The 26,232-nt window shown below is 36.1% G+C and overlaps 1 protein-coding gene across 4 annotated transcripts in view; it reads left to right on the forward strand.

Annotated features, from left to right (window-relative positions):
• Positions 1-26,232, forward strand: part of adgrb3 (adhesion G protein-coupled receptor B3) — a 182,327-nt gene that overhangs the window by 92,987 nt on the left and 63,108 nt on the right. For all 4 annotated transcript variants that reach the window (XM_084092600.1, XM_084092602.1, XM_084092603.1 and 1 more), the window contains 7 exons: positions 3,964-4,128; positions 5,875-5,976; positions 7,991-8,097; positions 10,744-10,938; positions 14,850-14,918; positions 19,673-19,781; positions 25,509-25,655. In XM_084092600.1, coding sequence (XP_083948726.1) covers positions 3,964-4,128; positions 5,875-5,976; positions 7,991-8,097; positions 10,744-10,938; positions 14,850-14,918; positions 19,673-19,781; positions 25,509-25,655 — 894 coding nt within the window. The remainder of the gene's footprint in view (positions 1-3,963; positions 4,129-5,874; positions 5,977-7,990; positions 8,098-10,743; positions 10,939-14,849; positions 14,919-19,672; positions 19,782-25,508; positions 25,656-26,232) is intronic.

Genomic DNA, 26,232 nt, shown 5'->3' on the forward strand with positions numbered 1-26,232 from the left:
ATACATGTAGCAACAGATGGAGAAAAGGCCATAGAACTTTGTTTTAAAAACATTTATTTTATCCCCAAGCTAACTATGACATAACTTCAACTGTCAAGAGACTGTTCTATGTCAGGCATTATCTTAAGTCTGTGTTGATAGACCGTAGGGGTGGGTCTCGCTTGAGAGCGCCTACACAGTGTGCCTGGCAGGTAGTTCTTTAAAACACACAGGGGCCCCTCAGCATGATGCTTGTAAGCTGGAAGACTCTTGCTGTATGTAGTTCATGATAACAGAGAGTCTCAGCGAGTTTGAAGCTGCTTACAGTGTGAGACGCGCTATGTTGTAGCATCAAAGCTAAAATGGAAGATGTTTGTTTATCATGTGCATAACCACAGCATGGGATTGGTAAAATATTTGTATGTGTCATTCATATTTATTTTTCAGAGTTTATATATGAAATATATATATATATATATATACTGTATATTTCATATATAAACTCTGAAAAATAAATTCTTAAACCCCAAACTTTTCAACGGTAGTGTATAATGTTACAAAAGCTTTCTCTTTCAGATAAATGCTGTTCTTTTGAACTTTCTATTCATCAAAGAATCCTGAAAAAATGTACATAACTGTTCTCAACATTGATAATAACACAGTTTTTATGTTTAAGGTTTTGAGAAAGTGAGCGATGGTTTCAAGAAATGTGTTTTAGCAATTCAGAAAAACTGTAATCAGAAACATTTCTGTATCATATCAGTTGTGATATGGTGTTAAAAATGTGAGATATAAGTCAAAATTACAAGAAAATAAAGGTCACACTTTATATTAGGTGTCTTTAACTATGTACTTACATAAAAAAATAAGTACAATGGACTTATTGTGTCTATGTTGTCCTGCAAAACACTTGTGCTGCTATTGAGGATATATGTAAGGTTAAGGACAGGTTTGGTGGTAGAGTTAGGTTAGGCTCAACAGTGTAATTATGTGATTACAGAAAGTAATTGCATATGTAATTATATGCAGTTATTCTTTAAATATAAGTACAATGTAAAAACATGTTGGTACACAATAAGTACATTGTATCAATTGATTAATTTAAATGTTAGTACATAGTAGTAAAAGACACCTAATGAAATTTAATGAACCGGAACACGTCAAAAGTATGTGAAATATACCTTTTTATCATATTTAATATAAGGCGGAAATGGACTTCTGTATTGCAAGCATTTGCAAATGCAAATCTGTTTATTTCTAAAGATCATTTAAAAGAGAAGCCTTACATATATGATGATTGATAAACTAACGATGAAGACTTTTTGCTTTTGTGTGGTAGAATGTTTATTTGCTTTAATGCTTGTACAAGTTATAGAGGCTTTTTTTCTAACTGGAACTTTGTGACACTTTTATTGAGTTGCCTTGATTAAATGCTTTTACTGTATATGAAGCTGCGTAGAGGTCAAATACCCTATCTCCCAGTGCTTTTATATGATTTGACCATATTTATTGATTTCAGAGTAACATTCCAGCAGCCTCCACATAGTCTAAATGTTAATGTAAATGCGTCCTTGAACACAAGGTAAATTCAGCACAGGTGAATGTTGGTCTACAGGTGAACATGCCCTCGCTTACAAATGATTTATAGCACAACTGAGGGCAACATCTATCTTTTTTCACTTTTCCCTTTCCAATGCCAAGAAACAATATTTTACTCCGTTCATTAGATGCTCGTAAAACATCCCGAAGCCTTTTAAAACTTTACCATAAAATGTGTTTCAGGACTGGCAAAGTGAGGAAAATTATTATCCCAGTTGTAGGGCACCCTCATGCTCATAAAGCAGAGACAAATATCACATCATTTCAAGTATGGTGGTAATGATTTTATTAATTAAATCAAGAGCGAATTCTGCCAAAAATCTGGTTTTATTGCATCTCCGGCCTCAAGAGCATGTCAACATGACAAGAAACTGGATGGATTTTAATGCGCCAAACCCTCCTTTGCAAACGAGTGTGTTTTATAATGTTCCACATAATACTTTCACAGAAGATGGCTCTCAAGAGTGCACATCCACAAAAAAGCTGAATGTTATTATCAAGCTTGAAAGGTGTAATGTAAGAGATGATGAACAGAATAAGATGATGCAGACAGTCTGACTTATGATGCAGTCTGGAATCATAAATCACACTAGGTTCATTCATTTAGCCAGAGGAGAGGATTGGCTTTTTTTTTCTTTCTCAATTTCTGTGACCTGGTGGAGTTTGGGTTCCTTGCCACTATCGCCTCTGGCTTTGGTTTGAAAGAGACTTTGGGCCCTATATTAATGATCTAAGCACATGGTCTAAAGTGCAGGACGCAAGTGCACTTAGAGCGTGTCCGAATCCAATTTTGCTAGTTTAACGACGGGAAAAATGGTTGTTACACCCGGCACATGGTCTAAAAGGGTTGTCCCTATTCTCTTAATGAGTAATGGGTGTGTTTTGGGTGTAACGTGTAATAAACCAATCAGAGTCTCATCTCCCATTCCCTTTAAAAGCCAGTTGCGTTCGTGCCATGGCGGGTTGCTATTTACATGGCGGAATTTGCAAGTGGAAAGACTGAAAGCTTCAGAGGAACACGGGACAAGCCGGATTCCACCATATCTTTATGTAGCTACACAGTAATAATCTTTTACAATGTAATCCTTTTATTTTTAATATTTGGCATGTTTGTGTGCTGCTGCGCATCCCTGTGTGTTTAATAAGCAAAAAAATTGCACCATTGACTTTAGACCAGGTTTCAGTTGTTTAATGGCGCAGTCTATTTCAATTGCCTCAAAATAGCAACGCGCCAACAATGCGCCAGAACACACCTCGTTTTCAGACCAGCACACCCATGGGCGCTCAAATGGGCCCCCATAATTGATGAATTTTGCAATCTTGACAATGTTATTGAACTGAATTGAATCAACATTGAACATTGTGCTGAATAATGAAACTATTGCCTCCTGTAGAGATGCTTATTGCTGAATTTAACTTTTTCATAATTGATTAACTTTACACACTTATTGAACTGAACTAAGACTTGAGCTGAATAATGACACTACTGTCTTTTTAGAGCTGGTTTAGAATTTAGAATTTGGCTAATATTTGATGAAGTTTGCATCATTAGCCCCTTTCACAGATACAGTCTTTACTGGTAAATTACCAGTAACATATCTTGTGTGAACAGGACCTTTTCAAATATACCGGTAAATTGGTTTAGTTGCTTTTCAAATATACCGGTAAATTGCTTTACTGGTAAATTTTCAATTTACCAGTAAAGGAAGCTGTAACATTACCAGTTAATTACCGGTTTATGCGCTGTGTGAACGCGGAATGAAGATTATCGTATTTTGCACGTACGAGGTCAGAACGCGCTGATGTAAGAAGTGACTTGGGCCAATCAGAAGCCTGATTTGTGAATGGTCTGTTACCGGTAAAAAGCCAGAACGCTGTTGCTTGTGTGAACAGCACATTTTTTAATTTACCGGTAATATCGTTCTGGCAATTTTACGGTAATTTACCGGGATTGCTGTGTGAAAGGGCTATTGATTCTGCTATTTTCCTGTTTATTGCTGTGAAGCTGCTTTGAAACAATCTATATTTGCAACCCCTCGGGTTTTACTCGCACCGCTCTGAGCGGGATCCGAACCGGCACAGCACAGGGGTGCTAACAAGGACATTCTAGATCGCAGCCTCTAGCGTCAGTCACTAGTCCGACTCTTGAGACCGGCTGAGGCTTACTCACAAAGCTCTTACTAGCTGGCCTCTTTTACACTCACCCCCCTAAACCTCTCTCCCATCCGGGCCCCAATGTAACCCCCAGGAGGCAGGCATGCTAACAAGGAAATTAAAGACCGCAGCCTCTAGCGTCAGTTGCTAGCAGGCCTCCGTTAAATATTGCATAAAGTGCTACATAAATAAATGTGACTTGACTTGACAGTCTGTCTATGTGTTTTTCAGCTAATGGGCAGTGGAACGCATGGGCACCATGGAGTGGGTGTTCTAAGTCCTGTGACGGTGGTTGGCAGCGGAGGGTTCGCGTATGCCAGGGGCTGGCGGTCACGGGGCAGCCATGCGATGGCAGCGGGGAGGAGGTCCGAAGATGCAGCGAGCAGCGTTGCCCAGGTAACCCTGCGAATAATTGAGCCCCAAGAGTCAATTATATCAGAATGGACAGATAGAAGTGAATGAGAGACGAATGCAGGGATAATGATATTTTCCTTGTCCGTTTTTGCTCTGGAAATAATGAACGTACATCATAATGTATGTATGTTCTGGCTAGGAATGATCAACACAAAACTGACCAGTAATGGGTATTTAATTTCACATAAATGATTTCATCCTAATCTCTGGATGTATTAAGCAGTCTCCATGGAAACAGTGCTTTATGCTCATGCATATACAGGTATTTTCATACACTCATAGGTAAGTTACATCTACAATTATATAAACTCCTGATGTAGGCCTAATTGTTTGTGCATATTTGACTGAATTTATCATTCTTATATTCTTTAATGCTTGAATTTATTTCTGCAGACAAATATAAATGGAACATTCTTTACATCATAATCTGACATTTTTATGTTTGATTTAAATTTCCAGTTTGTATAATAATATAATGTAATGTAATGTCACTATTAAAAATAAAGGTTCCAAAAGATTTTTATTTTTATTTATTTTTTACGCAGTGATGCCATAGAAGAATCAGGTTAAATATTCTACATGGAATACAGTAAAGAATATTTAATTAATCATACAATAAAATATAATAATTAGTGCTGGGAAAAAAATTAATCGCGATTAATCGCATCCAAAATAAAAGTTTGTGTTTGCATAATATATGTGTGTGTACTGTGTATAATTATTTTGTATATATAAATACACACATATGCATGTATTTATTTAAGAAATATTTGCGTGTATATACTGTATATACATTTATACATAATTTATATTATATATAAATATAAATTATTTATATATAAATAAATAAAAATCTTAAATATATACATGCATATGTGTGTATTTATATATACAAAATAATTATACACAGTACACACATATATATTATGCAAACACAAACTTTTATTTTGGATGCGATTAATCGCGATTAATTTTTTCCCAGCACTAATAATAATTTAATAACACATTTATATTTTTTTGTTATAAATACATGTTAATGTACAATAGAGATACATTATATTCAGTATTTTATATATTTGAAATATTTACTTGTATTGTATGAAGCCCTGCACAATGCACATGTCATGTAGACAAAGATATACACACAGTATATTGTGGTCATAAATTAAGAAATTGTTAGTTTAAATTAAGAATTTGTCCTCTCCTTTTAGTAAATCGTGACTACAATTTACTAATTTGTTCACTGGTTTTAGTTAAATCGCAGCCACAAATTAAGAATCCGTTCCCTCGTTTTAGTGAATCGTGGCCACGTTGAACTACATTGTTGATTCAACTAAAACAAGGGAACTAATAATTCCAACGGGACCACGATTCAGTAAAACGAGGGAACGAATTATTATATGGTGCTCATGATTTAGTAAAACATTCTGACATACAGTATTAGTAAGTCGCGGGAACCAATTGTTAATATGCCATGATATAATTTTTTTTCCTGCATGTCATGTGCAGCGCTGCGTAATATTGCAGCAATTATACAACCAAAAATTGCATGGCATTTGTATGTGGGCAATGTGAAATAAAATTCTTGCATCATATTCTGATCCCTGTCCCCATTGTCCACCATTATGTACTTGCCTTCTCTCAATTGTCCTATAAAAATGTGTCTTAATGTATATAAATGTGATTTAAAAAATAGTGTCTAAATGTCTGTTTCTTCCTGACCCATAGCTCCTTACGAAATATGCCCGGAGGACTATGCCGTGTCCATGCTGTGGAGAAGAACTCCCTCTGGGGAACTGGCATTCAACAGGTGTCCGCCCAACGCCACGGGTAAGAAGCCACCATAAGAGCACTCAGCCAAACACAAAGACAAAAAGCAAAAATATTCACAGACGCTTTCAAAAAAGAAAAGTAAAAGACCACAGCTTATGTTTTTTGCTCTGCTTTTCATTTGCGGTGCGTTTATTTCAGCGATGTTGAAATTATTCATAAATTCAGAATGCTATACGATGACAAATGTTTCTGACTAGTGTGTTCAGCACTGCTGTGACTGCCTTTAAATGGCTTATGCTGTGTGTACCTAGAGATTTTTGTCATTTGCATACCGTTGAACCCTCCAGCATTTTGTCAACTTCTTTTGCGAGGCCGCTTTCTGCACCGGAGACATAAAGGGGAATAATACAAAAAAGAGAGCAACCGTTTCTCCATCCTGCACATTCTTCTTGGAGATATGCTGTAGAAGTGTCCCCAAGACTTTCTCTCTCTCCTTTGACCGGTCTGAGGAGTGAGACTTACTGATTGTGGTCCCAAAATGGCAGACTGTGCTGTACTGTTCTACACTGAGCTTCTGTAACCTCCTGCTATCTCCTGTTGTGAAGATGCTCCGGTACACCACTACAATGACCTTGAAAGAGCAGGTGCTGGAGGAAAAAGAAAAAATGCAGGCACCACAATCTCAGATAACAGCAAGCAGTCCGGAATAACTAGAAGCAGAGGCTGACTGCGAAAGCGTGTATAGATGGATTAATGTCTTTTGTGGATGTATTTCTATATGTGGGAGGACTCCCACCATAGGCCCGAATGTACTTTTTGTATTTTCTCTTCTTTTTTGGGGGGGGGGAACATTTAATTATATCAATTATAGATAAAAGAGACAGTGTGTCAACCTGTGGGTGGAATTAGTTAGATTTACATTGTTTGATTTCTGCATAACCCACGTCGAAAATTTCAGGTTGTGCAAAAGCACTGGAGTGGGATCTGACGCCAGCAGCATGAAATGCTGGAAAATCTTCATTCATTATGAGGTTGGAATTAAATTAAACTCCGTCCTCATTGCGATGCAAACGAATGAAAGCAACAGAAATCAAACAGTTGGAAATAGTTGAAGCGGTTGGGGAACTGATAAATTGGGAATGAAAGGAATGATCGGCGATTAAACATCATGCGGGATGAACTTTTAACTTTTGCTTTGTCCTATTTTTGTGCACGAGCGCGATTGGATTAGGTTTGTGTGATCTTCGCGCAAGTTTTTGTGTGTGTTTGTGGGTGTGTGAGATTAAATCTGGTTAGGCCCCTCTGTGCTGCCATGTGTTTTAATGGCGAGATCTGAGAGCGTCCGCTTTTGATCCGGCTCTGTGGGAGTTTTCCGTGATCTGTGGATGTGAGCTGGATGTCCCTGCTTGGATGCCTCAGCTTGGGGGCAGGCGTCTGGCTCCAGCTGCGTCTCAGGTGGGCCGAGTGTGTTCCGCTGTTGGCCGGGTAGCAGGAGGTGGAACCGTGTTGGAACAAGAGCTGATAAGACGTGTGTGTGTGTGTGTGTGTGTGTGGTATAGGGTTGCAGGGTGGGTGTGGTAAGGTTGTTTCAAAAGGCAAGGACACGTACTTAATGCGAGACGGTAGACACGCTCTGACGGATCGGAGGCGAGAAATGTTTGCTTTTGTGCGTTTGTTTATTCGCTCCCATGTGTGGGCGGCAGCCTTGTTGATATCTCAGGTTGCAGGGCTCCGTTCGCAGTCGCCGGAAACAAAAAAAGTCAAATCGGTGCGTGACAGCTGCCGTCGGTTAACATCGTAATTCTATGAGCTGGAATTATGACCAGTCTTTTAAAGCATGTAATTACAGTTTGGTTTGTTTCGCACGCATACACTGCAGTGGCACATGTGCGGCGCATGTGATCTGGCAACTGCCGCATCTAGATGATGATGAAGGCTGCTGCTTTTATCCCTCTCGCTGAAAGATGTGTGGGCTGGCAGGTGGAATGAAAAAAGAAAAAAAAAAGACTTCCAAGATCAAGTATAAACCTCTTCTCTGTATCTCTCTTTTCTCCCTCCTCCTTCTTTGCAGGCACCACTAGTCGACGCTGCTCGCTGGATCACCGCGGGGTGGCCTATTGGGAGCAACCCAGCTACGCTCGATGCATTGCAAATGAATACAGATACTTGCAGCAATCAGTAGGTGCAAAGTCAGCTTCCTGCGCTCTGCTTCTGTTTGTGACATGCCATAAATTATCCCTGCAGTCGTCACGATCACCCAAAACTATTTCCGCCAGTGCCTCTCCCCACCCAGCACCCCAGACCACCACGCTAGGTCTGCAAGATAAACTGCTATCATCTGAGAGGCAAATTAAAACCGCTAGTATTGCAGTTTTCCGAGACCCCGCGTTAATGGAGGACTCGCTCTAATTTCCTTTAACATCCTGAAGATGGTTGTTCCAGCTTCACCGGAGCTTTTTCTGGGAATGCACCTGTTTGGACACAAATTAATGATTTTCATTATGTTTTTCTGGCTTTCAGCTTCCTGTTCTTATCTGAGTCTTTCTCAAATGCAGTGCATGTTGTGTTATTGCAAAGTAAAGCTTTAGATGCATCTCACACACAAACACGCACGCAGAGACTTTCCTTTGTAGTAGGTTTTATACTGAGGTAATGATATTTTCCATTCTCTAGCTCTCACACCTTTTTGCCTTTTTAAATATCAATCAAGGCACTATTTAATATTTTTTAATAAGGCACTTCCCATAGACGTAATGATTTTTAGACTGTTAAAACTGTATAGTAAATCCCCCTACACCAGTGGTTCTCAATTCCAGTCCTCGTGACCCACTGCTCTGCACATTTTGTATGTCTCCCTTATTTAACACATCTGAACCAGATCATCAGCTCATTAGGAGAGACTCCATGAACTGAACTGAGTGTGTCAGATAAGAGAGACATACAAAATGTGCAGAGCAGTGGGTCACGAGGACTGGAATTGAGAACCACTGCCCTACACTAACCCTACCCCTTAACTCTGGGCTCTTCAGTCATTGTTTATGACATCATGTCAGTGTGATTTATGCATGTTTGTTCATTGGCCTGTTGCTTTTTGGTGAAGTGTGTCATTTTTTTAGATGCTCTTACCCCAGTTTAAAATTTGGGGCAGATATACACTACTGTTCAAACGTTTGGGGTCAGAAATGTTTTAATGTTTTTGAAAAAATGATCTTATTGTCAACAAGGCTTCATTTATTTGAAAAAAAAGAAAAACACAGTAAAAACGTAATAATGTGAAATATTATTATAATTTAAAATAACTGTTTTCAATTTTAAAATATTGAAATGTTTTATTCCTGTGATGGCAAAGCTGAATGCTCAAAAAGCATTTATTATTATTATTATTATAATCAATTGAAAACAGTGGTGCTGCTTAATATTTTTGTGGAAACGTAATACAGTACATTGTTTTTGGATTCTTTGATGAACAAAAAAGTTCAAAAGAACAGCATTTATTTAAAATATACCGTAAAATCTTTTGTAACAAATATACTGTATTTGTAATATTTTGTATCATTAATATATTTACTGTGTCTTGATTTATATAAAGCATCCTTGCTGAAAAAAAAGTTTTTTTTTTTGTTTGTTTTGTTGTTGTTTTTTATTTTTTCAAAAGCCCAAACTTTTGAATGGTACCTGTGGTAGATGGGATAAGTATTGTGAATCAATGACTAGTTGTGTTTACTCATACAGTTCTTTAGCTTGGGAGTTTGAACAATTTTGATACCTCAAATTGCTCTGCTTGTTGAGGAAAGGTGTTATTTGTGGAGCGCTATTATTTTTTGACCAGATGTTTCCCCACTGGCGAATGACAAAATGGTGGAAAATGTTCCATGAACCATTTAGAACACCTTAGCAACTGTGTAGCAACCAGTGTTGGGTAAGCTACTCTAAAAATGAATTAATTACTAGCTACTAATTATCTTCAACAGTGTAATTAGATTACTGTACTAATTACTCTCTCTAAAAAGTGTTGCATTACTTATTGCTCATTACTTTCTAAATCCCATATCAACCTCGAACAGTTCAACAATACAAGGATAGACGTGAAACTGCACTCTTAATTCTTTCAAATAAACAATATAAAATTGCATAAATTATTCTTGAACTAGCCAAGAAATTGAAAGGGAGAAGATTATATTAAAAACATACATTTTAAAGTTAGGCATTAAATTAAGACGTTAAATCCACTATTGTTTTAAATAGAATTGTTCTACAGCATTTAATTACATAAGAAGTAGCTATAATCAAATTACAGAAATATTAAGAGTAATCCCTTCATTTACTTTTTCAATGGGAAAGTAATTAAATTACAGTAATTTATTACTTAGTAATGAGTTACACCCAACACTGATAGCAACAGACCAAAACCACCCAGAACACCTTATCAACCCCATACCAACAAGCTTAATACCATTATGAACACCTTATCAACCTCATAGCAACAGGCCAAAATAATTGTGAACACCTTATCAACCCCATGGCAACAGGCTAAAACCATTTAGAACACCTTATCAACCCCATAGCAACAGGCTAAAACCATTTAGAACAGCTTAGCAACCCCATAGAAACAGGCTAAAACACTTAGTGCACCTTTGCAACTGCAGAGTGCTTGAGAAACATTATATAACCAATTCTGAAATGACACCCTTCACCTTTAAATAATAATGGTAGTTCTGTGTACCCCAACTTCATTCATGTTTGTGACTTGAGCAGGACTCTGTTAGTGTTACAGTCTTTGAAGGACACTCAGAACCCAGTCTCTTTCCCTGTGTCTCTCTTCAGGTCCAGGGGCACCTAGCTAAAGGTCAGAGGAATCTGGCAGGAGACGGCATGTCCCAGGTTACAAAGGTCCTCCTGGATCTCACCCAGAGACGCAATTTCTATGCAGGCGACCTTCTCTCCTCAGTGGAGATTCTTCGAAACGTCACTGACACCTTCAAAAGGGCCAGCTATGAACCCTCTTCTGATGACGTTCAGGTAAAAGAGAAAACAATGTTTGTTTGTTTTTGACAACTTTGAAGCTTAAATGCATCTTGTTATAGTATTAATTTAGACATTGTGGTCATCTTAGGTCTTGAATGTTGGTAATGCAGGTTGAAAGTACTGATACTACTGATGTTCTAACTACATGACTTTTTACAAGCACCATACTCTACTATTCAAATTTTTGGGATCAGTAAGGTTTTTTGTTTTTTACAAAGAAATTAATATTTTTATTCAGCAAGAGTGAGTTAAAGTCCTCCTGTAATCAATCATTTTATCCCTTAAAATAGCTTGAATGTAACTCTACACCCTTGCTTCATTTAGTATATGCAGATCTATGAATATGCAAATGAGCCCCGCCTCCACTCACTCAAACGGGGTCTTTCGATGTATCAGACGCGTTTTATGTATCGCTCTACAACGTCGAAAACAAACGTTGACTACGTTATCAAACAGCTAATAATGTGTTGCTAATGTTACACAAACAGTGTTCCCATTCGCCATCTCAGAGTCGGACAGCTGCCTTCTAAAATCAGTATCCTGATTTTACGCTTTGAACAACTTAGAATGTCAGTGGAGAAAGACATATAGTTCCTCATAAATTCGTAATACATCATATACATAATTCACCCTCTATATTGCTGAATGTACACGATTTTTCATATCAACAGAAAAATATACCAGGATAACCTGGCTTCTCTTGAGACTCCTCTGCTTCGCAGCATAGTTAATGATATGCTGAAGCCCGCCCCCCTCATGACGTGATTGGTTACAACTTATTTGTGATGTCGAGAGCGGCGATTTCAAACTGCATCTTTTTTTCACTGCAGTGTTAAGGAGAAAATACTCAGCAATAGTGTTGACTTAGTTATGACAAAACCATATGGTTTTAATATGGTTTTTGACAAACCATGTTGTCAAAAACCATATTAAAAACAACATTAAAAACTTGATGTTCACCACAGGGGGTCTTTTAATATTAAATTTAAAGTTAATATTTATACTAATTTATATTATAATTAAAGTGTAATATTTAAATTTAAAGTAAAGATATTTATAATGTTAAAAAGTTTATATTTTAAATAAATGCATCAAATAAAATAATCAAATAATCCTAAAATAAAGTATCACAGTTTACAACACAACTATTTTCGACACTGATAATACATTTTTTTTAAAGAATCACCAAGTCGTATTGGAATGATTTCTGAAGGATCATGTGAGACTGAAGACTGGAGTAAGGATGCTGAAAACTCAGCTTTGCCATCACAAGAATAAATGTAATTTTTATAATATTAAAATAGAAACCAGTTATTTTAAATATTAATAATATTTCACAATATTGCTGTTTTTTACTGTATTTTTGATCAAATATTAGTGCCATTATATTTAGTCGCCAGTGCAGGGCTTCTATCAGCCACATGACATAGTTTTCCTAATTAGTCACATGGCATTTGTGATTGGCTCTAAAATACTTGCCTCCAGCACTCCAGTCACATGTTTCCGAAGGGTGACGTTTTAGTCAAGGCACTGCAATTGAGATGAATGGGAATGCTGACAGCTTTCTCCAGATATTATATGCGTTTGGTTGAAGTTAGCAAAATGGCGGAAGTTACTAAAAAATCTAAAATCACATACAGCACCTTCAAAATGGCAATGTCACTACTTGGGACCGTGACTGATAAACATCTCGCCGGTCTTGCCCCTCACAGAGAGCTTATGGGATTGTGACACCGTGCGCCAGCTGCTGATAAGAGATAGTCACTAAATCTATCTCCTTCTATCTCAAAGCCTTGTCATAACCTTCCCGATACCAGAATAAACCGATTTCTTATGACCTGTTTGTGAGAATCTGGGTATTTTTTATTTTTTTAAAATTTTTTTACATAATACGGAGTGTAATGTGATTTTGCGTGTGTATGTTTGTGTGTTGGGTTGGTGTGGGAGGTTTTATCTAAGGCCTGATGTGAACCGGAGCAACCCCTCCTCCCCACGCATGTGTGCCGGGGTGGGTTGTGTGTTTTGGAACGTATTAATGCTGTGTTTAAGTGGACGCATTACCACCAGAGGGAGCATAAGCATTCAAGTAGAAAAACAAGCGTGCCGGAGCCAAGACGCTGCCTTTCTCCTGCCTTTCGTGGCACAGAGGCAGAGCAGCAAACACAAAAGAAGACAGGCACACGTCCAGCTGGATATCTCATTCAGCCCAGTCACCGCAGCAAACATCAGCTCTCTTTCCAGTCTTAGAGTAGACGGCTCTCCCAGGCTCCTTCAAACTCGACCGACTCTCTCTATCCTTCCCCTTTAATTCAGTGCACATACGAGTACTTAGAAAAAGATCAACAATCCCTGAATTGAAAGCAGCAGGAAATCTCAGGTGTGTGTTTTAGAGCCATGGCTGCTGGACATATCCCATCATCTCCCTGTAAATCAGCGCTGTGTGATTCCTCAAGAGACTGTCTATTGAGACTTTTAAAATGCAGAGGAGATTCTTTGTTATTGCCTTTTTTTCCAAATATAAACTAGTTCTTGTTTGCTTTTTCAATGACTATGTAAAGTCAATTTAATACTTGTACAGCCCGTATATATTTAAGCAAAAGCTACAAAAATGCTATTTTTATGAATTCAGTCACAGCTAATTTACAAGAGCACAAGTCCTCCTCAAGTACATTATTGCTTTTCTTAATGCTTCATAAAAAAAAATAAGAGCACAGTTTTCATTACAATAGTGTTTTATTATGCAAATGCATTCTCCTTCTGCTGTAGTATACTGTGTAGTCCGTTACAGAACATTATTCTGTGGGTGTTGTACAGTGATATAAACTCATCAAAGTTTCTAAAATATATTATGAAGTCAATATAATATTTCATTCATAATCACTGTAAAAACAAATGTATGATCAATAAGTTATGACAACATGTTTTTGCATTGCTTTAACTCATCAAAATAAGTTAACAAGATTCAACTCATTTTTTTAAGTCAGTTTAATGTAATTTAAGTTGAAATGACTTAAACATCCAAATTGATCGTACTTAAAAATGAAAGGCAGCTACTTTTTTTTAATCACTGTAAAAAAAAAAGTATAATCAATAAGTTATGACAAAATGTTTTTGCATTGCTTTAACTCATCAAAATAAGTTAACAAGATTCAACTCATTTTTTTAAGTCTTTTTTTAACTTTAATGTAATTTAAGTTGAAATGACTTAAACATCCAAATTGATTACTTAAAAATGAAAGGCAGCTACTTTTTTGTTTACAGTGATGCCTTAATACATAATACATGTTTTATGTTGTCGTGAATAATCGCAGCTAATACAATTTTTATTTGTACCTTTGAAAAGCACAAAGATTTAAAAATACATTATCAGCAACCATATATCTGTGTTATACTATGCATTATAATGCATAATATACCTTAAAGGCATAAATAAAAATAAATATGGATTATAATGAATTTTAAATACTGTAGGTTATTAAGTAAGTAAACTTTATGCGTAATTGAAAAAATTAAGTTATGTGAACTTAACAATTCCACATAACTAAGTTTATTTACTTGATCATTTTAAAGCAACGGGTTTCCTTACTTATTTTAAGAAAGTCAACTGATCACTTTTTACAGTGTAACCTACAGTATTTAAAATGCATTATAATCCATATTTATTTTTTCACAGTGTAGCTTCACTCTAACACCCGGTGGATCAAAAGAAGTTAAATATCCTGTTTTACTTGCAATACATGTTGATAAATATCTATACATTTCATACGGTATACAAATTATGCATATTAAACTTTCAAAGCATAATGAAATGAGATCCTTCTTTGTTATGGTCCTTGACAAATAATGTTACCAGTCTTTTCCAGTGACGGCAGTGTTGTACTAACAACAATTTCTTCTCTCCCCAGAATTTTTTTCAGATCATCAGCAATCTCCTGGAAGAGGAGAACAGAGAAAAGTGGGAAGACGCGCAACAGGTGGGTCCGAACATTCTGAGCGTGTGTTTTTGAAGCATTGGTGTTGAGATTGCTTTATTATAGTCACGTCGCAGAGAGTATCTGCTGTTGTGTGTCACTCTGCGGCCATATATTGTGTGATGAGCCCTCAGTGAATTGATTGCCATCACCAGTGCAGATGCTTTAGGTAATTGTCAGGTCAAAGAGGTGCCTGTCTCCACAGGCTGGGCTGTGTCAAATCAAACCTTCTCTGCCAAACGCCGACATCCCTGCTGTGCTGATTGGTGGAAAGACATCTGCAATATCCACTACATGCACTTGGTGGCAGCAGCATTGGCAGCATATGTCCAGCCTTCATGCTTTCCCTCAGCAGTCTCCATTGTCTCCTCTCACTCTATGAGAGACAGTGTAAAAGCAGCCTGAGGGAGTTGGATTCTGCTAAGCTGAATGTTCTTCAGAAACTCAAACAAAAATCTCCAACTGCATTATTATTGCTTTGGGCCAAATAGAGTGTCTTAAATGTTTCTTTCTTTCCCTTTTAGCCTGAACTGGTAATTCCTCTTAAGCAGACAGTGGTAATGTTACTGTCTATCAAACGTAAGCTGCTTTGGAGCTCCTTCCTCGAATGTTTTCACCCGCAGTCTGAAAGTTGTGGTAAAACGTGTCCTTGAGTGAGACAGGGGTACCGTGTGTCAACCGAATCAACCCTTTAATGGAGTTTACAGTAGGGTAGTGTCACAAGGCTTTTAAAGAAAAGTAATATGTTTTTTCAGTCAGGAGTTTATTCCGAGATCAGGTCACGTAGCCGGTCGCTTGCTTTGCTGAAGGTGTTTAAACGGTCCCCGGAGCATACGGGCACCTGTTTTCCATTCACGCTCCTCCTCTGCTTTGTCACAGATTGAATCTTAAAGCTCCTCAAATCATTAAAGGACATCTGAGACGGATGTCACCGGCTCTGTCAAATGACTGACCTCAGAAAGCTCTAACGTTTAAAGATCACGCAGGATTTTATCTTGTCTGTCTGTCTTGTCTTTTCTTCTTTAGAGTCAGCTTGCCTGAGCTTTGATTGCCAGTCTAGAGTTCACACCTCAGATTCATGGCAGTCTGTGCTGTTCCAGTTTTAAAGGAAGTGCTTAAGAGGAGAGGCTGTGACTGCCTCACAAATTCACAACTTGAAATGAAGGGGAACACAAGGTTCATTAGTTTCATTAACTGATGGTTTAAAGATATACTGTCTGCTTATACTGCTTATAGATAGTATTGGCATGCATTTGTTTGCATCTTCCATATCCTAAACCATATACAAGAAGAGTAATTCTAAATTATTATATTAATTATATTATATTATATTATATTATATTATATTATATTATATTATATTATATTATATTATATTATATTATATTATAAAGCGCTTGTCCTATGTTTGGTTGCAGGGAAGCTGCCTATTATATTATATCACTATAAACATATACATTCAACATCAAACATTATAACTTATTACACACACACACACAGAGAGAGAGAGAGAGAGAGACATTCTGCAAAAAAATAAGTTAGTTAAATATATAATATTAACAGCTTTTAAAATATAATATACCATAACCAAAAAACAGTGTTCTGTGAGTGAAGAAATAGCCTTATAAAGTATCTTGGTACAAATTTCCTATTTTCATATCTGTTTGCATAAAGTAGTGAGATACATATACTTGTATCTTCCATATCATAAGTTATATAGGAGAAGAGTAGTAGTAAATTATGTGTTGTTATATTTTATTTTATTTTATTAATTACAAAAAATTAAAATTAAAAAAAGGTCAAATTTGAAGTTAGTTAAATATATAATATTGACAGCTTTTATAATATAACATTCCATGACCAAAAAATATATGATAATATTATTTTGGTACCTTTTTTTTTTTTTTAGTGAAGGAAATTACCTGTTAAGGTTATTTGGGCTATTTGTTTGCATATAGTAGTGGGATGTTTACTCATGACTATGCAGCAGAAGAGTACACAATAGTAGATGATTATGACGGTAGAATATATATATATATATCAGTTGTGCTGTCATATATATATATATATATATATATGACAGCACAACTGACTGTGCAGCACCAGTGCTGGTTCATCTAATGGCCGTCAGCCTCGGCCATTTCCCGCACTGCTGTCTTCCCTGCACACTTCGGCAGCCCAGCGCTGTTGCCATGGCGAGGGATGCTCTCTGCTGTCGCCCAGCAGTCTGACCGACCCTCAGCGACTCTCTCCCCGTCTGCAGCCTGTCTGATTGGCTTGGCCCAAGATCGGCCCCCATGCCAATGCAGAGCCCGACTCCTGCCAGAGGGATTATTAGATATGTGACTCCATCGCCCTGTTTCTGCACCTCACTAAGGGTGCTAATTACGAAATGTCACTCAGTGCTATTTTTTCTGCACCCACGTTTTTATTTATTTATTTTTTGTCTTTTGCAGATTGGCCGCAATGTCTTTTTGTGCTTTGTTGTAACGAGGAGAGAGGGTCCAGATGATGCTAATGAGATGAGAGAAATAGAAAGCACATTGTCATATGGCATATTAATCCATACAGTAAATCTGCTGGGGAAAATGGTTAAGACAACTTGACTTTTTTATTTTATTTATTTATTTTATTTTTATTTATTTTTATCTCAACGTATACTACTCCATTTTAAATATCAAAAGTTGGATCTGTTAACATCAATTAATGCACTGTGAACTAACATGAGCATGAATGTTTTTATTTAATAATGTTAACAAAGGTTAATTAATGCTGTACAAATACATTACTCCTTGTAATTTTATGTTAGTTAATGCATTAAATGGTGTTAACAAATTAGACCTTACTTGAAAGTGTTACTCTTAAAGTTAATATAAATTCATAATTGACCTTTAAATGCACATTCTCGGTTATACTGTGCATCTTTGGAGCACACAATTTTATTTCTTTAACAATTTTGATTTCTTCATATTTTGTCAAAAACAAATTTCCTTTTCGTATGGCATCGCAAATGCCTCTTATTTTTTTCAGCCTCTCTTCTCCAACCACTTGATTCCATTATGCTATGCAGCATTAACTTTTCATGATCCAAAGAATTTCAGATTAATACAATCAAGTCCTGAGAGTTGTGAACAAGAGAATCGCATTTGACTTTAAATAAAGATTAATTGAATATTGTATTTTGAAATATCCATTTATGCGTATAAATGAAAGCCTGAAAAAAAAAGCCTGCTCTTGATAAAAGTTCTCCTAGCCCTTCTGTTCCCTCTAAAGATCTTTGCGGACTTTCAGAGTGATGGCAGATGTAAATAGCTGAGTTCAGTCACCTGAAGGTCAGGGATTGGATCAGCAGACCGTGATGCTATTGACTGAAAGAGAACAGGTACTCTGACAGGCTGAGGCCGATGATGGCTGGTCCTCTGGAGAGGCTCTGAGTTCTGCTGCATGAGTTTGTCTTTGTGAAGGACTGAACAGAGGATGCAGGGCTCGAAAGTGTGAGAGACAGATGAAGTGCCCTTTAAAAACACTGTACAGTCTCTTTCCAAAAGACTTTTACTAGACTGACTGTTGGTATCTATTTCTGTCTGTCTGTCTCCCCCTTCTATCTATCTATCTATCTATCTATCTATCTATCTATCTATCTATCTATCTATCTATCTATCTATCTATCTATCTATCTATCTATCTATCTATCTATCTATCTATCTATCTGTCTGTCTGTCTGTCTGTCTGACTGTCTGTCTATTTCATATTTCTATCTATCTATCTATCTATCTATCTATCTATCTATCTATCTATCTATCTATCTATCTATCTATCTATCTGACTGTCTGACTGTCTGTCTATTTCATCTTTCTATATCTATCTATCTATCTATCTATCTATCTATCTATCTATCTATCTATCTATCTATCTATCTATCTATCTATCTATCTATCTATCTATCTGACTGTCTGTCTATTTCATCTTTCTATATCTATCTATCTATCTATCTATCTATCTATCTATCTATCTATCTATCTATCTATCTATCTATCTATCTGTCTGTCTGTCTGTCTGTCTGTCTGTCTGTCTGTCTGTCTGTCTGTCTATCTCATTTTTCTCTATCTATCTATCTATCTATCTATCTATCTATCTATCTATCTATCTATCTATCTATCTATCTGTCTGTCTGTCTGTCTGTCTGTCTATCTCATCTTTTTATATCTATCTATCGTCTGTCTGTCTGTCTGTCTGTCTGTCTGTCTATCTATCTATCTATCTATCTATTTGTCTGTCTGTCTGTCTCTATATTTCTATTTATCTATATGTGGTCTACGGTATCTATCTATCTATCTATCTATCTATCTATCTATCTATCTATCTATCTATCTATCTATCGTTCTATCTATCGTTCTATCTATCTATCTATCTATCTATCTATCTATCTATCTATCTATCTATCTATCTATCTATCTATCTATCTATCTATCTGTCTATCTGTCTGTCTATCTATCTGTCTGTCTGTCTGTCTGTCTGGCTATTGTTTGTACTGTTTATCTCTCTGTCTGTCATATGAACTCTATCTGTCTTTTTCAAACTTTTTAAGCCTTCAAGTTTGACAGCAAACGTTTGATTTAATTTCAGACCATTACATTTAATTGGATTACAAATCCATTTAAAGTCAGATTGCACCAGTGTTTGAAATTCATTTGCCAACATTTAGTAACATGTTCTACTTCTCTCTCCTTTTGTTCCCCATGATTCCCTTTTCCTAGATTTACCCAGGGTCAGTGGAGCTCATGCAGGTCATCGAAGAGTTCATCCACATCGTCGGGCTGGGAATGAAAGACTTCCACAATGCCTACCTGATGACAGGGAACCTGGGTAAGAGAACTGCAGAACCCATCCCACAAGCAACTCGTCCTGCTGACTCTTCTCGTCAGTTCTGCGTGTCGTCAGTAATTGAGGATAAATGGTGCATGGAGGGGGGCAAACAACCACCAGTCGATAATGTTAATTAAAATCAAGCCCTTTCCACTTAATGTGCTAAATTCTAATGCAAACAGCCTTGTCTTATTTCAGCTCGGAAAAGTGGACACTGTTTGGATTCAGTTACATCTATTGCAACGTGCTTTGATTTTCATTTTTCAAACACAACATTTTTTGGCCTGTTGCCTGATTGTTTTTAGTTTTTATTCAGTTTATAAGCCATTAAACGATGAAGCATGACTCATGCTTTTCCCCATAAAACTCCTGTGTCACTCAACGAATTCCAATGCTAAAAATGTCGGCTCGCACACGAATACTGATTTCTCTTCCAGTCATTTAAACAGAATCAAAGTTAAAGAGTAAATACAGAAATAAAAAAAATAAATTAACAATTGCTTCCGGTGGTGAAGCACATTTGCTTGGTTCTCCTCATTCGGGTGCACAGAACATTGACCCATGAAATTGCAATCTCCATGAATTGCAGAGCTCAACAAATATGCAATGATTAGATTACGGTGACCTTCCTATCCATCATAGAAGAGATACATAGAGGAGTCTATATTGCTTGGAAATGGTGCTTATATACCCAAATGTCATTAAAAAGTGAATTCCATTGAAGGGCACCTTTGATATCTTCCTTAATGTTACCTTGTTTTATGCAGCTTGCCATAAAACATCGACAGGATTGCAAAGTGCCGTGATGTTTTGTACAGTAAAAGACATAGACATTCAAAGTCTGAGAATGCAATATTTGGAGATGCCAAAGAATGTAAAGAATTTGACATTTACTGTGAATGTACAATTTTGGTGTCTCATGACTTTTTAAAAAGCATGTAAGCACTAAACTTAATGACCTTGACCTTCTTGACTGTATCCAAAACATCTCATGTAATATTTATTTGGACCTCCTGAGAATCACGAGGTTAAACACCTTTCACTGGCCGTTTAAATAAAAAATAATCAAGAGTTTTAGAGCCCTATTTTGTATCTCATTAATGGAAGTGCCATTTATATTTATTTACCTGCTGTCACATTATATAACAAAAACCTTGTTTAGCAGAACAGATGTTTCAGGCAAGAATGAATCTTCATCAAGCCAGTTCAGACATGACCACCACATTTCAGTGTGTAAGATAAAACGCACAGCCAGAACATCGCCATCATAATGATGCAGGAGAGCTATAAACATTTCAATGTCAGCCACTGACAAGGCAAAGTAAACCTGTGATTGAAACTTCTTCTTGTAGTCTGAAGGTGAAACTGAGTGATGTTGCGTCTTACAGCTGCTGCTACAGTAACAGATGCATAAAGAGGCTTTAGCAAATCACTCAAGCAACCAAGAACATTATTGAAACACATGTCTGTTCGAGACATTACGTCTCTGTTGATTTGCAGCCCACTTTTTTATTGTCTGATTACCAGCCATTTATATGAAATGTATTTTAAACTAACTTTGAAATGACTTAATTCAGAATGCATTTAGGCATTCATAATTTCATTATGCAGCCTCAAAATCAATGTTTTTATAAAAAATAGTAGTATTAAAAAGTATTTGCATCATCAATGCTCAAGTAGTTTAAGATTCAAAGTTGATATTGAGATGGGGAAACATATTAAAATGTTCTGTAGAACAACGTAATCTGGAAATCAAGACTAGTTAAACATGTATTACATTAGTGCTTTTGTGATGGTATATATACTGTACTGTATATGTATATATATATATATATATATATATATATATATATATACATACATACATACATACTGTGCATAAATATGCATAAATATATACTGTATATATATATTTATATTTATACTGTGTATAAAAGCACAAATGTAATACGTTTAACTTGTTTATATTCTTGATTTCCAGATTGCTATTGAATGCCATAAAACTTTTTCAGCAAATGTCATAATATATGAAATGTCATTTGTTTAATTAATTTGTTTATTTGCATATTATGTAATATTATGTAAATTATCAACTTTTTTATCAATTAACATAATATATTACAGACCAAAAGTCCAAAATATAAATGAAGTAAATTCTTAATTTTGACATCAGCTTTTTCAATTTCCTTATAATTTTCAGTGAAATCAAACAACAATCTTAGCCAAAGTCTGCTCTCTTTGATTAAAAGAACAAAGCTGTATTGCCTATACTAGCCAAATGAAAATCATCCGTCATAGTAAGATATTGCAGCATCATTCCCAGCCAAATTTATAGCACGTTCTTGACACCGCAATAAATACCTTCTGTCAGCTCGACACACTGTTGCGTCCGCTTTTAGCCAAATAACCTTGATTGCAGAGGCTCCTTTTTCCACGGCGTGCCTTCTCGTAAGAATAAACAATGACTTTGTCTTAGTTGCAGCTCTTTAAAGCTGAAATTAGATTTTTTTAATGTGTTTAATGGACATTGATTTGTGAGCATTGATTGCTCAGATGAGTTGAGAGACCCTGATGTCGTCTAGTCCAATAAGTAAGCTAACCTTCGCATTTAGCCGAGATTGCAGCAAAATATTTGACGTGACAGAAACGGCCTGGTATTGTTCGGTAGGATCCAGTCATTAGGCTCATTAGTTACAGGTGGGCGCAGGTGCCGATGCCTCCTGGCTGGGTTCCCTGAGGACCGTTACCCACAGCGCCGTCCCACCACAGACTTGAGCAGGGAAACAGATCTGAGCACATCCCAACTAAAGGGAACTCACACGCTGCGGTAAATGCACTGAATAAATCATAGTTGAAGGAGATGATTATAATAGGAGCCCTTCACTTCACAACACTGCTCTTCAACAGTTTTTTTTAATGTGCGGTCTCTTTGTTTGTTTATTTTGCTTTTGGTTATTTAAGGCTGTGGTTGGAATGCCTACTGTTTTATGTGAACCTGCATACTAGTATACAACAATATACTGTACAATTCAAACAGAAATGTTAAGTGTTGTTACATAAACACTGCATAAATCATGTTAATATTATGGTAATTTGGTGCTTTTCCAAACATAGACTTTTACTTTTCAGAACCTGTTTGCATACCTTAGTTTAATCGTACCTTTTATTAGATATTTAATCTTATTTCATTCATTTTGAATTTATAAACAATTTAAACTCCTATAATTAGGGATGCATGCATATTATTAAATCTGTAGCTGATATGATAAGCCAATAATTAATTTCATTTCATGGCCAAAAACGAAAAAAAGTCCACCTATTTTAACTTAAAAACTTAATTTCAGTTGCTGCCTTAAATGTTTAAGTATAATCAAATTGGCTGTACAAGTTATTTCAAATCTGAAATTAAATTAAACTGACTCTGATTCTGTATAACTTATATAAAAAAGTAGAAATTGCTTAAATTATTTTGATGAGCTCAAGACAAGTAATGTTGTCATCATAACATTGATTTTGGCATTTTTACAGTGCAATAAATGATTCTATTTTGTCAAAAAGAAATATTTTAAATAATCCTAAGTGATCCGAATGAATTTAAGCATCACAACATTATAATGTACAGTATTTACAGTATTTAATAGTGTTATTCAATTAGTGTTTTTTTAAGATTAACTTTGAAATGATGGCATGTAAAAAATTTAAATGTAAAAATAGGGGAAATGGTCATGCACACTTAAATATCCAATATCGACTGATGCAATAAATGGAAAAAAAGTAATATTTATGTAATTGTGGTATATTTTGCAACCCCATATACGTATAAGTAACTTCCATATTTCCGTGGCACATAAATGAAGCAGGATTCGTTCTGTGAGTATAGCAGCCTTTATGGTAGTAAAGATCACTAAAGGGCCTGAGATCTCATGCTGCTTTAGAGCTTAAGGTGTGAGCTGCTTCACCCACCATTTTTCAGTTCTACCCCATGTGCTCCTGTGACTAATGCCCTCCCCCATGCAGCTCCCCACACACAGCAGCTGGCAGCACTGCCAGTCTCCTCCTCCTCCTCATACACACACAGAAGGCCTGTGTACCTACACCTACACCTCAACGAATTAGCAACTACCTGATAATTCTCTCTTCTGCTGTGCAGACCAGTTATGCATGCCAGGCCAGTAGATGGCGATGTCACTATGTAAAGAAATACTAGGCACCTATAAACCTAAAACGTAATATGTATGCGCATGACGTCAAATTCACGTTTTTGTAGTTTACACAGAGACGATAACAGTATCGTATTCAAAAACTTGCCCTCTGAAACCCGTTTTCAAAATTTTGTGTTTTCAGGTCCCAAAAAACGTTGTTGTCGTGTAAATGAACGGCCAAAAAAACACATAAAAAGTTTTCGGTTTTCCGTTGAAAACGGTATTGTGTAAACAACCCCTCAGGGTACGCCATGATAACGATGTGTTGAAAAGTTTTTCTTTTGTGTTTTTCGCGTACAGAAGACAACTTGTCAAAAGAATACCCGTTCACGAAAACGACAAAAAACACTGTATTATTCATGCCAGGCCATTATTTGGGGATTTCACTTTATAAAGAAACTACTCGCCTATAGACTGAACACGTAATTTTTTAGGCCCCCAAAATCCCGTTGTCGTGTAAATGAACGTCAAAAATACATGAAAAGTTTCCGTTTTTAGTTTTGTCGTGTCGTAAATGTGTCGTGTGAATGGCCTGTCAGTTTTCCCTGACTGAAACTAGACTAAAATGCCCAGACGTTTAGCCGACTAAAACTTGACTATACAAAAACAGGAGAAGGTTGACTAAATATGATACAAACTAAAAAGTATATTTGACACAGGAGGCCCGTTCACTCCAAGGACAAAAACTATAAATATAACGGTAAAGATATAGTTCTAAATATCGTTCTCAATATTAAGAATAGCAGTTCACACCACAGCTATAACGATAACGGCACAGAGAAACAATATCGTTGGAATCACTTTCAGAATGATTTTATCCAGCTGTTGAACGATAAAAACACTGACAGCCAATCAGAATTCATCTTGCTGTAACAAGCTCGAGCATTTAAAGCGGCAGACAAGCACGTGCTTAAAATAAACAGAACGATATCGTCCGCTGGTGTGGACGTTAATATAGTTATCTTTATAGTTATCATTCTCGGTATGAACGGGCCTTAAGACTAAAAAAATAGCTGAGGAAATTAACACTATTTAAAAAGCATTGTCAATTCAGATTCAATCCTGGCATTTTAATGGCAAACAGGATGTATAATTGAATTGGAAATTGAGGAAGTGCAAATTAAAATGGAATAATTTTTTAAAGAAATTCACAAAATTTAACAAAATTTTAATACATATTATTTTTATTTTTGAAATGCAAACTATAAAAATGTGCATTTAATTTCTATATGTTTCATATTCAAATATATTATCTCTTGATTCATGGTGAAGAACACTTAATTTCACAGAATATTCATATTCAACTTTAGTTTATCTTCAAATGATGCCAAACAATATGATGTTCTGAAGAAAAATAAATAATCACATGCTGCAGTTTTGATGTTAATATTTTTTTTTTTATTCCCAGTTCATAATTTTAGTGCTTCAACTTATCTCAGTTGTTTAAGCTTTATATCAGTTAACAGAAATAATTTTTAACAGAATTTTTTTTCTTAACATACATTTTTTTTTTTTTTTTTTTTAGTTGCAAATATTCAGAGGCTGCCTGCAGTATCTGTGATGACAGACATTAACTTTCCAATGAAAGGACGGAAAGGGATGGTGGACTGGGCCAGAAACTCCGAAGACAAAGTTGTCATTCCCAAAGGAATATTTGTACCCCAGACAGCAGGTACTGTACATGATGCCACACTGTGGAGGTTGATGATACTGTACATCTTATTTCTAGTACAATAAGGCTATTAACATTAAGGATTCAAAGGAAGTGAATCAATCAAAGCTACCTTTAGCTGGACAATAATTTTATTCTAGAGCTGCTGTGAAGCCAAAACAAGCTCTGTTACTTTAATTTCCTATTATCACTGTAAAGCTGCTCTGAAACAATCTATATTGTTAAAAGCGCTATATAAATGAAGGTGACTTGACTTGACTAGATTTTAAAAGCCAGGTTTCATTCAACCCATGTTAACATTATTTGTTCTGTTCTGTTTTGTTTTGTTCTGACAAGTAATGAATCTTAGACCCCATATGTTCAAGGAATGCAGGATTTTTGCATAGTTCATAAGTTGTCAACGTTTATCAATTTAAAACCATATATGGGTGATTCTTGAAATCTTGTGAATATGTGAAATCTTGAAAAATGAAGCAAACAATCAGGTAAAACTTTGCACTCGTAAAAAAAAAAAAAAAGGACAGGATTGTTTTTCTTTGCTATAGGCCTATAAAAAATACAGTTCATATTAAAAAGT

Source organism: Abramis brama (assembly GCF_963993115.1).
Source record: "Abramis brama genome assembly, chromosome: 19".
NCBI classification, from domain to species: domain Eukaryota; kingdom Metazoa; phylum Chordata; class Actinopteri; order Cypriniformes; family Leuciscidae; genus Abramis; species Abramis brama.